This window comes from Brachyistius frenatus, unplaced genomic scaffold (assembly GCF_029030835.1).
Source record: "Brachyistius frenatus isolate BFR_SWC_R1_liver_20210118 unplaced genomic scaffold, ASM2903083v1 Contig_8, whole genome shotgun sequence".
Taxonomy (NCBI): Eukaryota; Metazoa; Chordata; class Actinopteri; family Embiotocidae; genus Brachyistius; species Brachyistius frenatus.
The window spans coordinates 2,300,899-2,314,737 of record NW_027210607.1 but is presented as its reverse complement, the minus strand read 5'-3'; the positions used below and the strand labels follow the sequence as shown (position 1 = coordinate 2,314,737).

Sequence of the window (13,839 nt, the reverse complement as noted above, 5' to 3'; positions counted from 1 at the left end):
CAAAGGCCATATATCAGAGCATGTGTGTGTTCTGTAATGTACGGGGAGGGATGGTGCTCTAAATTATTGCTTCATACATTATTGACCAGGTCCTGCCACTGCAGCGATCCTGAAATCCTTCTCTGTAGCGAACGTCTTATTATACCCTATCGCTCTGTTTAATGACAATCTGCTTGTATCTATAATGGAGGACAAAATGTGGAGAACTGTGCACAGCAGGGACGACTACTTTATAATACACTCCACACCTCTTATTACGTGCAGCTACTACTTTTCTGAGGACCAATGGTGCTGAAAATGCAAAGATTTGTCTGCCATCACTTTTACAAGGGGTTAAAGGTTAAAACTAGAGTTGAGACGGGATTTATGTGATGATGTATGTATATTGTATGTGTACTCGTATTCATGTCCATGTGTCAACGTGTGTTTCTCCATCCGTCCGCCTCAGGTTGAAAAGGCGTCAGGAGGAAGGTCAGTCGGAGGCCGGCGGCGACGACGCCAGCGGGGACGGGGACGGGGAGGCCGAGGCCGGCGGCACCGACGACGACGCGCCCGAGCCGGATCCCGATCCCGATCCGGAGCCCGATCCGGAGCCCGAGTCCTCCTCCAAACTGAGCATGTGCGGCTCGGTGTGCTCCTCCCCCGGCAGCTGCTAGCGCCAAATGGCCTCACAGTGACGTTCGCAGGTCTCTCTGGCTGCTGCAGTGTTTGTGCCATGCCGATAGATAGGTTCTCACACTTTCTCCTCTGTTGTAGCCAGGAGCGTCGGAAAGAAAAAATAAAATAAAGCGCACAGCTTGTCGCACAAGCAGGACCCAAAATGGCTCCCACCGTTTCCCCTTCTCTCTCTTTTAGTTTTTTGTTGTAGCATCCTTCTGGTAAGGTGAGAATGAAGCAGATTCCAGGAGAGTCCCTGCCTACTGTCCCCATCCGCCGTAGAGTAAGCTCTAACTTCTATGCAATGTTACAGTATAGCATGACAAATAAGGTTATCACTTACTGGGAGGTGTCCGTCGAAAGCAGAACGCTCCACGAGCATGTTAACATCCTGAGCAATAGCAGTCCACGTTTTAGTTTTTTGGGTGGTTTCGGTGGAGGCGCCTCCCCTTTTTCTCAGCCTCCCTGTTCTAAATCTGACGGGGACGGCTGAATTATTCAGCACACGAAGTCACGAAGGTTTATGTTATTGCCTGTGTCTTCAGTTCACTCTTCCCCTCAGCCCCTCTTTCATGTGACGTGCGCCCCAAATTGGAACAGTTGTTTTTTCATCTTCCTCCTGGAGCGCCTTCCTCCTCCTTCCTGTTGCAACAACACCTTCCTCAGACACATTTACAGTATGTGTTGACCGGCCCAGACAGACGCTGAGGCCGGTTTCATGTTGTAAACCTGTTTATAAAGTCGTGCCTGTCGATAATAATCAGTATCCGTTCATCACATCGTAGCCACGGACGCATTATAGGTCTGATTTCCCTCCTTTAAGCATTAGCCAGCTATTCTTTTACCCAGCCTTTTTTTTTTTTTTTTTTACGATGATTAGGTTCCTGGTATTTATGGGAAATCAGTACAGCAATCAGAATGAAAGGGAATGCTTTTCACTGTGTCTGTAATGGTTACAAAGATGTAGTATTTTAGCCCCGCGCCATGCTCTGGCTCAAACTGCATTCGCAAACTCGACTTGGGGGGAATAAACACCAATCAAGCAACAAATCTCATCCTTTAAGAATCTATTAGAAAGCTCTTTTTGCTTCGCTTGACTCCATCATGTCATTAAGTGCTCGGTGAGTTTAAAGCTCCTCTCCCCGTAGAGCTCAGTTTCGGGGGCTGTGCTAAAACGTGTAGCTGCGGTACTTCAACCTGTGTAGACGAGCGAGTCCACGACTTGTCATAGTGATAGTGGTACATTCAAGGTGGCACCATTTCAATCTCAGCCTGAACACCTGGGAATATGTAGCAAAAGACCACCTTCTAAAAACCCTAAGGCCTAAACTCATACAAGAAACTGTGTAAATAGCATACAGTGTAAGGTTAATTAAACTCACCACAGTTTTATGTGGGACCGCGAACTTCGACGTGTAAAACTTTAAGGGAGAGCCGCGTGAAGCTCGGCGCCGCTTCACCCTGCTCTTCTTTTCCAAGTGTGCAGGCACAACTTGTAGGCAAAAATATGCCAAAGCTTTTCTACCATTTGCATAACCATTTCTAAGGAACTTTAAAGTGTGTGAATGTATGTCTCTTTTTCCCTGTTTAACATAAAGTTAGTTCCTTCTGCAAGTGAAGATACTATAATTTATACAACCATATGGGATTATGTCAACTATTTCAGGTAAGGGGGAAAGTTATAGTAAGACATGTTAGGAAGTACACCTGCTTACTGTCTTACAAATTAAACAAGAAGACTCTTAACGGCAAATAGATGTATTTCCTAAAAAGTTTGAACTATTTTAAACAGTATACATTATAATTAGATTAAGAAGCTTTGATAAAGGGGGTATAAAGTGGCATCTTCAAAGTCTGCCAAAACATACGATGAATTTAATAGCCCTGCGCTTTTTCTGCATGTACCTTTACAGTATAAGCCTGTTTCTGCCAAAGCCTGGAGCTTGAGCCTTACTGGCTGACATGTGCATGCACAAGCTTTTGGTGACAGCATACCTCGGCGCTCACCTCCAAAATCCGAGTACACCTGGCCTGCGTGACTGTTTCTGGACAGGGAGTTTCCGTGAACTTTAAAAGTGTACAAACCGTATAATCCCAGTGTTGTATGGACGGCATGATATTTTTAGATGATACGCAGTACCCTTTTTGGCACCCTGTAGGTTGTCTTAATGCTTCGTTCAAGTAGACAGGCGCGATGAGTGGAATGAGGTCAGCAGCTGTGTGATGCTCTGTTGTGTGGATTAAGTGTTGCATTATTGTCTGTGCAGCAAAAGAAGATATTTGGAACTGGGGCAAGTTTTCACTTCACCCCCCACCCCCAACCCCCCCCCCCCCCCCCACAGAATTTGCTGCATTATATTTAAAAAAAAAACTAAAAAAAAAAAACTGAATGTTTCCAGTTGAGGAAAAAAAACATATATAAAAGCTCGGTTATTTCTCAAGACTCATTAAAGCGGTCGACACAGCATCAGAATCATTATAGGCCTGAAATGTATGTGTAATTATATGTTAATCATTTGTAAATGGGTAATAATTGATTTTGCCGGTTAATTTAAGTGTAGCTTTTCTCTAAGTTACAATACTAATCTACAGTTTTAGCATTTGTTCCTTGATATCAGTGCTGATTCCTAAATGGACCGTGCTTGCAAGCCCTCCTGACATGTTTCTTTATGTGTTCTTGTTCTGGATGCCGTTAGGTGTTTCAAAGACTTAAAAACAAAAAAACAAAAACAAATAAGGCTTTGTGCTAGTGTGTGACCAGCGACAGCATGTCTCCTATGGATGCTCTCGAAGACGTACCGTTCTGTAGGTGTCTTGACTCTGTGGATATAGTTTGAAACTTTGCTCTGTCGAGAACAAAACCGAACAGAAAAGAAAGTGTGATCCACGCCACTCGTTCCCTCCGTGTGATCCTAATTTGCATAATGTTCTTGTGCTGCAGGTTTTTTGCAGGGAGTCAGTGGAAAGCCTTGTTACTGTACCAACTGAAACTGCTCCGTGTGTTCGAAAACATGCTGCTTTAACCGCTTTGATAAAGAAATAAATCTCCTTCCAGTAATTTTGGTGTCTGTGTCATCTTTTACTCCAATACAGGCACAGTCTGTCTGCAGACAGTAGGGGGCGACGCAGAGCGGGGGGGTGTACCGACTCAACAGAGGGGTCCAAAGTGAATTCATTCTTCTTTGAAGAGCAGTGTAAACACGAGCTGTGCCTCTGCTGACTGCAGGAGGAAGAAGAATATAGGGCTTGACTCTCAGGCAGGAAAAGAGAGGAGGCTGTCACAGGATTAGAAAGAGTAAATAATGCAGAGGAGCACAGCTTTGTGCAAAAACACTGCCTCCTCCTTTAAGACATCAAATTCATTTTGATACACAGAATATATTCGTACACACAGTTTCTTAATAAGTGAGCATCGAAGTCATGGAAACAGATTCAATCTTTCAAGAGTCCCGTCTCCATGGAGGCTGCTGCTGAGTTCAGGATCGTCCCCTCTGCGCCGGATCTTCCAGTTCAGTCGGCCACTGTGGACCCTCGATGGAGTCCAGAAGAGCAGCGAGCTCAGTCTCCAATTTCTCGACTGTATCCTCGACTTTCTGCAGGAGTCAGGAGACATTTGTAAATGGTTGACAAATGAATTATACATTAATAAGTTGTTGTATGAATAATAGAGTTGTCACGCATGAATAATACAATCATATGAATATAACAGCTGCCCAAAACTGCTAGTAAGGTAGGATCAGGGTAAGTCTGGGGCTTGTTAAATAGAACAATGTGAAGACTTGTAGTGACTCATCAGCATTTCGGAAAAAGTTGAGATGTTCTTTGTGCACAGTAAGAGAGACTTGAGGTGGTTTGCTTTTGTCGACATATTATCCTTGAAAGGAAATGCTGAGGATTTTTGGCAGCTTCAGATGGGGAGAAAGCTGATATTTAATAATGAAGCTGACAACACCGAGGAGGGAAAGAAAAAGTCCAGAGCCCTGATGGTTTCAAACCACTGAGAGATGGATGAGAGGAGGGTTTGGAAGCAGCACCTTCTCCACCACATCCAGGCGGTTGTGAAGATTTGTGTGCTCCTGACAGGCGCTTGAACGCACCGCTCGAGGCCGCAGGTCAGACTCCGGTCCTGAAAACGGAATAGCTGTATGAGTGAAGATTCTCAGTCATCCAGGTCATATTTTTTAGCAAGTTACTGGGTGTATAACTGAACATTATGTATGTACAATAGAGGATATAAGAGTCGAACAGGGCAAACGAGCCATAGAAACCAACAGCCTCATAAAAGCTACTGATGCTTTAATAATACGCACATTTTCACACTGAAACAGGTATATGGAACAAGAATTAGAAATATTTAACAGTAAGAAATACTAAAGTTCAACCTATGTGATATGATAAAAACGTTTGGAGTCTGTTCCTGGTGCACCCGAACGGAGCGCGGTACAGCCAATAGCACGGAGAAAGGGGGGAGCTGTGACCTTCATGAGTAAATATTCCAAGTTTCATCACTTGATCAACATCAGCACCTGTATTACACACATTTTTGAGACCACTATGTGCATTTGTGATGTCACCACGGACCTGCAATTTAAGCAGACAACACACATTTAATTTTGGGGCAAATTTTTTGAAAGAGAAAAATGGCACAGGGTGACAAATCCAGTGAGCAGGGGAGGTGGGAAGGGATGGTTGTGTTGTTGCCGGCACCCCATGTGAGCGGGCACAGTGTCATGTTGGGGAACCCAACTACGATCACATAACAGTTTAGGTCATTTGAACCGAACGTCACAGTAGAACTCGGTGTTGACAGTCTGACCCTGCAGGATGAATTCTTGGTGCCCGACCTTGCGAATGTCAAAGAAAATCCACTCAGATGCGCTTTTTCGGTCTTAGACAGTGACGTTTCGCCCCTCTTGAAACACGAATGCCACTTCGGACTAGCAAGATGGCAGAACTCGAGGCTTCATAACTGTCGTTAACAAACCAATGGGTGACGTCACTGCTGGTTGCTGCTTGCTCTCGGCAAGTGAGCGGAACATATGGCTTTAATTAGAGCTTTATAATACCAGAAAAACATAATACATCCCAAAAAAAAAGCTGAGAACAGCTATTTTAGTCTTTATATTAATGTACCGTTAAGACCAGAAAGCTAATTAAAAGAAATGGACTTTTTAGGTAATTTTGCCCGTTCCCAACTCAAATCGTCACTTTAATATGCCTTATTTTCTTAAACTATGTGAGAATTATGTACATTTCTCAAGTCTAAAATGAGAATGAAATTTGTGCATCCGTCAGCACACTGAGGAGAGCCCTCCTGCTCCTGGTGTAAATTCACTTCAGCAGGGTGAGGAGGACCACGTGGATTGTTCCAGTTCCTCACAGTTATGTTTCTAATTATCTGTTTCTCTTTGAAGCCGGCACATTTGAGGGGAAGTCTGCATTCACTCGCAGGACTCTGTTTCCATTTTCTAACACCTTCTTAGTGGCAGCAGGCCAAGCTTCCATTGATAGCATTCATACTTTAAGTCAAGTTCTCGTTCATTGACTGAATCCTGGCGGCGGTTCTGAAACATTTGCAGTGTATGTGGGCAGCTAAAACATGACAGCATGTGTTGTTATTGAGCTTTACTGATACTCAGTGTTGTGTTGTCTCTGCAGAGTGGGTTTTGTCAGTATCACTCCTCGCAGTTGCTTCCTAGTGACCAAAATGAGTCTCACTCCTTGCAAAAATACTTTTGAGTCCCATTTTGAGGTTTTCTTTTGTCGCCAACAGGCACTGAGCTGGGGACTTCCAGTGAGCCAAAGTACATGGAGCTCTTTCCAATGGCAAAAAACTCTTTTTTTTTTTTTTTTTTTTTTGCTTGACTTATAATCATATTGGACCACTTATATGAGTACTACAACTCTTAAGCTTTTGGGTTTAAATAAGGAGGAACTTCTTACCATTTCATGCCTCATTAGTACTCATTCAAATAGCTTCAAATGGGCAAACTTTTGGAAATATTAATTTAAGAACAAACAAACAAAAAGTCAGAAGGGTTTCTAACTGTTGGGGAGTGCCTGGCTTTAGACCTCTTGTTGGGTTGTAAACACCTTGAGGTTTCTAACTTACACCAGGTGCAAAGCGGCACCAAGCAAAACACAAGTGTCTTTACTAGCTTCAGAATGGCGCAGTTCTAATTTTTTCCTTCGCGTTCTTTAAAAAGCAATCTACTTGTTACACCCATCTGACTCAAGTAGTTGTTTGTTTGACCCGATAGTCGACTAGTCATTGCACTTTTACGATATTAACTCCATTATTTAAATACGTCACTTTACCCACTAAGCCACCTCAGCCACTAACTAATGTTTCTGTAAGTTATTTACAATGACTTTTTTTTTCTTCCTGTGACTAAACAACAAATGAAAAGTTTTCTCATCCAATAACAATCAGTCGATGATTTGGGGGCAGCCTTAGTTGACAAATTGCTGTCTTGCGGCAATAAGAAAATGATTGTGCCATTGACCAACAAATCAGTGGTCTTAAATCAATGGTGCAGTTTATTTTTTTGATAGAAATATGTGCCTACATACAGTAGGTTGGTGCACAACGTGTGTACACTATGCTCACAGAGTCGCAGCAGTGGACAAACATGCCAAAGATTAATAATAAGTATGATTATTATTTTGTACATCAATCTGCATACCAGGAGATCCATTTCCTCTGCAGAGAAGCGCTCTTTTTTACTACTCTGCATATCAACCGTTATAATAGTCCACTCCCCTCCCTTTAAAAGCCAGGTGCAAGCACACCAAAGGGGATGGGAGATGTCACCCTGTTTGATTTCGTCCATGTTTTGTCCAAAACACACCCAGATAGTTCAGATGAGGCCCTGAAAGCCGGTGAGGTCTCTGGTGAGTCGTTAACCCACGTAGCCATGTGAGTCATTAGGGTCACATGAGCCGGGTGGGATCTCAGGACTGCTTTGTAAGTGGCTGGTAAGTGGTGAAACATCTTCAAGTCCAGTTTCCTTCGGATAACACTTCGATAACTGCTCCACAGCTGTTATTTCCACCATTTTCACATCTGACATCGAATAAAAAATCAGGGTAGAAAACAAGAATTGTTTTTCTGCTGATGCCTCGAAGCAATATCCATCCTGACAAATCATTAAGTCCACCATCAACAACCAACATCTTTTCTTCCTATGATAATAAAGGCTCTGCCAGCAGAGTCAGCCAGATATGATGTCTACATCTGATTCTGCGCGTTGTCCTCTCATGTACAGCCGGAGCATCGAGCGGCTTTGATTTTGCTACGATATCCCATGGAAACATTTTACAAGCTCCATTATGCCGACCGGATGCGTGCCAAGTTCAGTACATGAACGGAGGAAACGGGCCAACAGAGCGCGCCGGTCCATGAAAGGTACAAGCAAGTTCATCAAACTTTCTCAGCGAGCGGACGAAGCAGATGTCTGCGCCCGGTGTGTGTGGTCCACAGCGGGGGTTTTGTTGGACTCACGCAGGCGTATGAGGACTCGGCAAAACCCCCCACCTGCTTAGATTTGACAGTGATAGATGAATTGTCACAAGTCTGCAAAACACGTGAAGTTTTCCTTGCGGCGGATCTGGACTTAAGAGCCAAATTGATCAAAGTGGTGTGTTTTTGTTGGTGCATTTCACAAAAGCCGCAATCTTCCGCTCTAACAGAATGTGCTGCTGGTTTCCAGGCGGTGGTGGTGGTGGTGGTGGGGTTGTTTCTTAAATTCCTCCAAACCGCAGCTGTGCCTCCATCTGAGTGTCGGTGTGTATACAGCGCAGCCTGCTCTTTAAGGAGGGTAAAAGTTGCAACAGAGAGCTCCATGCTGATGTTCGTGATGGATGTCTCATCCACTGAGTCTGCCGGAGCCGCGTCGGTGGCGTGTGCAGTAAACTGCAGATGTGATTAATGTGGCTCATGCAAAACAGCTGACAGGCTGAGATGTTATATTATCACCAGCCTGTGTTTCCAAACAGCGAGATGGATTTTGTTCCTGTATGTGTTAGCTTTTTGCTTTTGGCCAGCTCGAACTACTCAAACTTTTTTTCCCTCCTGTCAGAACTGTTCCAGGAGGTGGAGAAATCACACACACACACACACACACACACACACACACACACACACACACACACACACACACACACACACACACACACACACACACACACACACACACACACACACACACAAACACTCCACTCCTAAGAAGCACACCACAGGAAAAGCAAACAGTTATGATGATCTAACTCCTCGACTCCACCCGAGGACAAAGGTGAATGACCGCATGTGTGTGTTGAATGTGTGTGTAGTTTTTCCTGCTCTGCGTGTTCGTGCACTGAGGAGAGATTGAGTTCAGCCGAGTGTTACAGAATTGAAAAGTTTGTGCAGGTCAGAGTGTGAAGTCACAGAAACGGTGTTGATACGTAGCTCACCAATAAAAAAATAAAAAAAACACTTCCAATGATTTCACTCATTACATCGTAACTAATGTTGTCCAACTATAGCTTTGACTCTTTAACTGGCAGGTCTGCTGCCCTACATGCTCAACGTTTACAGCGGACATTTCAACTGCTTTCAGAGCACAGAGACACATCTGTCTGATGTAATTCAACTCCTTTTATCTCTTTCATTCTTGCTGCTGACTTCCTAACCAGCTGTCATTCAGCTGCTTGAAATCAACGCAACTAAAAGTTGACCTGTACCATTGGGAGCAGCTTGGGGTTCCAGTGTCTTGCCCGAGGACACTTAGGCTTGTGGACAGGAGGAGCCGGGGATCGAACCGCCAACCTTCCGATCAGCGGGCAAACCCACTGTCAATAGACATTTGAGCTGCTGTCAATACTGAAATATCAACTGACACTTCTCCTGATTAACTTTAACTCTCTTCAACAGACCGCTGATGTCAGTTGACTTCACTTTTACTTTTCAATGGACACTTCAAACACATTCGGTGTGTTCATAGTTGAAAATATATTGCACACACCCCAACGATCTTCAGTGGGAAAACTTCAACAGAAAATTCAACTGGTTTCAGAGCTTATATGTCAACTGATGCTTCAACTGCTTTCATCTCGTGATCTTTAAGTGACGATTCGATTGCTTTCAGATGCAATTTTCAAGCCAAACCGGCATAATCTCTGAATTCCCCCCTTTTTAGTTTCTCATCTTCACTTTTTTCATTGCAAGGTAACTTTTTTGAATCACCTATAAAACAGTTAAAACAACTATCACATCACCACATCAGCGTTTTTATCTTTACTGTGTACAATCAAATGAAGGTTTTAAAATGAAATCAACTTCTTTGTATTTGTGTGTGTAAGTGAGTGTGAGTGCGTTGATTCTGTGTGCTTCATGCAGTTGGCCATTCTTGCAGTATGAAGTCAGTGTAATTCACACTTGAGGCCGTCACTCACAGATCTGGCTCTGGAGGATTGGCCCACATTTTTGTGAATTTCCTTCGGATTTCAGTAACAGTGGTAAACACAGCTGAAAACACTGCTTGGAAGCAGGCAGATGAACACGATAGAATAAGTGATGGTTTGAAACTATGCTGACAGTTTATTAGATTAAGTGTAGCCAGAGCTGCAGGCAAATTAGTCACAGATGTGCTGGCGAAACCCTGAACACACACACACACAGAAGCATATGTATGATGTGTGTTAGTTTGGCTTAATGTTTGCTCATCTACACACACTTTTGTTAAATATCTCAAATGTATTGTACTGTGTCTTAAAGATGTAGTAATAGTAAAAAAAAATGGTTTAAATATCAGAACATGCACTGATCCATATTAACTCTAATTCAACGCACTGAACACTGATCTACTCAGCTGCTTCATCTGCTCCAGCCTGACCTTTGACCCCACTACAGACCCAACTCCATCCCTTACCTGCTGCAGCGTAGCCAATTAGGAGGAGGAGGAGTCCAATCGAGGAGCTGAGGGGGCGGATCATGATGAAGAGGGAAACCTGGCGAGCAGCTGGTGACGAAGAGTGAAGAGAGAAAAGAAAGCACCAGACAGAGTGAGATCCCCAAAATCTCCTTTAATTACTGTCCACTCCAAAAAGCCTCAAATTCTTCACCTCCCAAACTTTTCTTCTTTCCCCTCTTTGCCTCTCTTGTGTTCACTCTCTTGCTTTCTCAATCCTTCCCTCCTTGGTTGCGCCCAGTTTCCTAATGAAAACATTAGATGCAGGACAAAAAGCTCAGTATCTGGGAAGGGGCGGGAGGGATGTACTGGGGAGGGGACTCATTTCTCAGCTCGGTTCAGCCACACTCGAGCTGGCTTTTACAGAAGGGAACTCAGGGTTTGTGTTACTGGCATTTTCACATTCACTAAAGGTCATACAAAAATGATGTGCAGTAGCTTTTTATATTGTTTATAGGGACTTACCTGCTCCCAGACATAAGATTTCACTGTCATAATTATAACCTATGTTAGTGCTTTATTACACTGACTTGCATCAGTACACTGCAATGCATCAAATATGACTTATATCTAACCGCGCACGAGGTAGGATTGCAGCAGACAACCCCTTATGTATTTTTGTTTCATTATTTGAGCTGTATTTTGGATGACATCAAGAGAAAAACGAAAGGACTCGAGGCTGCTGAGCTCTCTGGGAAAATCAGCCATTATTTTCTGTTCAGCAGGAAGTCAGAGGAATCAGAATCAATTGAGCAGCAGAGAATGCCCTTTATAATCGCATTGATTGGTTTCTGTTATTCCCACTGAATTGATGCTCTCTCTGTCTGTGTGACTCACACAGCTTCCCACACACACACACACACACCGGCTGGACTGTTATGTAGTAAACGTGGTTATCTTCATTAAGCCAGACTGTCTTCAGCCCTCTGTTCTGCTCACTTGTCGGGCCGCTTAAGCAGATCTACAGGTTAAGCAGCACAAACCAAAACTGGAGGAAAAGTGAGCGAAGGGATCAGTGGAGAGATGAGAGGCGAGAGTCGGGAGACGTTTCTGTCTGTTCGCAGATTAAAAAAAAAAAAAAAAACAGAAATAGAGGCCAAGGACGCAGGAAAAGAAACAGTGATGTGTTTTATCTCACACCTGAACAGCCTTCCTGGAGATTTTTATTAAAGTTTTACCAAAGTCAGTGAAAACTTCTACACCCTCAAAGGAAACAAGATTAGAATTTGAAAGAGGGCAACAGAAGTTTCATGCTGTCAGAATTAATTTCATACATTTAAAATCACACAAAGAAGATGTTTTAACAATTTCTTTAATATTTAATAAAACAATGTTTATGATTTTGTATGCATTATAAATGATGCAGGTTATCCAAAATTCTCTTTATCATCTGAAATTCACACATGGATAAACATGAATATACCCTTACAAAGACGACATTATATAAAGCAAATAAATATAGTCTTGAAATTGTAATAGTGATTCAAATAACTTACAAACATGCAGAGCAATAATCAATATTAATGTTAAGGTATGTAAATATATACAGAGCACCATTATGCTTAATTGTTAGGCTCAAATTAAAACATGCAAAATAGGAGCACAGTACACATGCAAAGTATAATACTGTATAAGTGTTTTAAATGGTATGACATACATTTGTTCTGAATTTCAATTCATATCATATTTCAAAATAATAATAATAAAAAAATTCAAAATAAAGGTTTATATTTATGTGTTCTCTATTAACACAGCTCGTCAAATACCATGACGTTTCATTTGTGCTGCATATTTAAGTTTGTTCACCTCAGCACATATATTGGGAATGTAAATTGGCACTTTTTCAGCCTAATATTAAATGTAAATGTATGTCAAAGTCCATCCTGTGACCCTTCAGTCGGGTACTGAATGTCAAATCAGGCCCGGCTGTTTGACACATGGTAAAGAAGTGAGCGTCTACATGGACAAACAGCCAGAGGATCATGGAGGCCAGTCGTCCAGCGTCACGCTGATCTGTGGCATGGCAGACTGCTGGAAGCGAGGTCACCTTCTCGCTGTCTATTTCTGTCATGTCCTCTTTCTTCCTGCTGTCCATACGTCTCTGTGTTTTGTTCGGTGTTGCGTCTCCCGATGACCAGCTGTTACCACAAGCATAGAAAGATAAAAGATGATCATTTTCTTCAGTCCACCAGTTAACTCCACCTCAACCTGGACCTCAGTAAACCTTGTTGTTGCCAAGATCTGAGCTGAGCTCTCTGTTCCCGCCTGACCGCTGGCATACACCGCCGTCACGACGCTTTTTAAGAAGCTAAATCCACTCTGAGTGAGATGTGTGCTGGTGTGTGTGTGAAGCCTGTTTTTAAGACTTTCAGTAGACATTGAAGTAATTTGTAGACTTCTGGTTTCCCCTAACTGTGTTGTGATAGATAGTAACAACAACTTGACTAAAAGGACAACTTAAAAAAAAAAAAAAAGAAAGAAAGAAAAGAAAAGCAGAAACCTGTTGGCATGTTTAGATGCTTTGCTGGGTTAATCTAGAACTTTCTTACTATTGCGGTTCAGAAGACGTTTTTCAAAGGACCCCCTCGTGACTGTTAGCCCGGTTTACCAAACCTAAATTCCCTGCATGAATATAAGGGCTCTTTGTGGAGGATTGTTTCCAGTTGTTGCATCATCATGGATGTAGTCCTCGGGTTCATTTTTAAACTATTGGATCAGCCTTTAACAGCATTGACCACCATATATCATATGTTGTGAGCCAACACTTTACCAACGCCACCATGGTTGGAATAACTTCAATGTCATCACCCTTAGCCACGCCTTCTTGTCACTGATTGGTCCGGCCCTCAGAGTGGCTTTGGCAGTTGGCAGTTTTAGTATGTACAGGTTGAGGTACAGGGATGTGAGACCACAATTTGCTTTTAAAGGTTTCAGCAAGTGGCAACCCAGCATGATATCATCCACTAGTTTGTGAACTCTGAAGCCTCCTGTTTGTATTTTTTTTTTTATTATTATTATTATTTTTTTTAGGGCTGTCGCCATCTTGGTTTTGTAGAAATGACCATATTTGGATGAGCAGGGGGGAAGTGACTGGTGGATTTGACTAAGAACTCAAGGACACCATGCCCCGCCTACTTTACACAAACCCATACCTTTGTTTCCCGCTCTGTGATTGACACTATACTTGACACTAACTGCAGTGTACTAAGGCACTTAACTCGACCCAGCTTAC

The 13,839-nt window shown here is 42.9% G+C and overlaps 2 protein-coding genes across 4 annotated transcripts in view; one reads left to right on the top strand and one right to left on the bottom strand.

Moving 5' to 3' along the window:
- Positions 1–1,987, top strand: part of LOC138615962 (serine/threonine-protein kinase 32C-like) — an 83,749-nt gene extending 81,762 nt beyond the window's left edge. The window contains exon 12 of the mRNA XM_069689869.1: positions 449–1,987. Coding sequence (XP_069545970.1) covers positions 449–656 — 208 coding nt within the window. The 3' untranslated portion in view covers positions 657–1,987. The remainder of the gene's footprint in view (positions 1–448) is intronic.
- Positions 1,988–3,728: 1,741 nt separating this feature from the next.
- On the bottom strand, positions 3,729–10,848 carry LOC138615963 (placenta-specific protein 9-like). 3 transcript variants are annotated; one of them, XM_069689870.1, is made up of 4 exons: positions 10,762–10,848; positions 10,569–10,658; positions 4,692–4,783; positions 3,729–4,250 (listed from the first exon to the last, which is right to left on the bottom strand). In XM_069689870.1, exons 2-4 carry the CDS (start codon positions 10,630–10,632, stop codon positions 4,134–4,136), a joined length of 273 nt encoding a protein of 90 aa, XP_069545971.1. In that variant the 5' UTR covers positions 10,633–10,658; positions 10,762–10,848; the 3' UTR covers positions 3,729–4,133. The 3 variants fall into 3 exon arrangements, with proteins under 3 accessions (XP_069545971.1, XP_069545974.1, XP_069545973.1); XM_069689873.1 differs by having other exon boundaries at positions 10,569–10,647; positions 10,762–10,845; XM_069689872.1 differs by having other exon boundaries at positions 10,569–10,844.
- Positions 10,849–13,839: the final 2,991 nt, after the last annotated feature.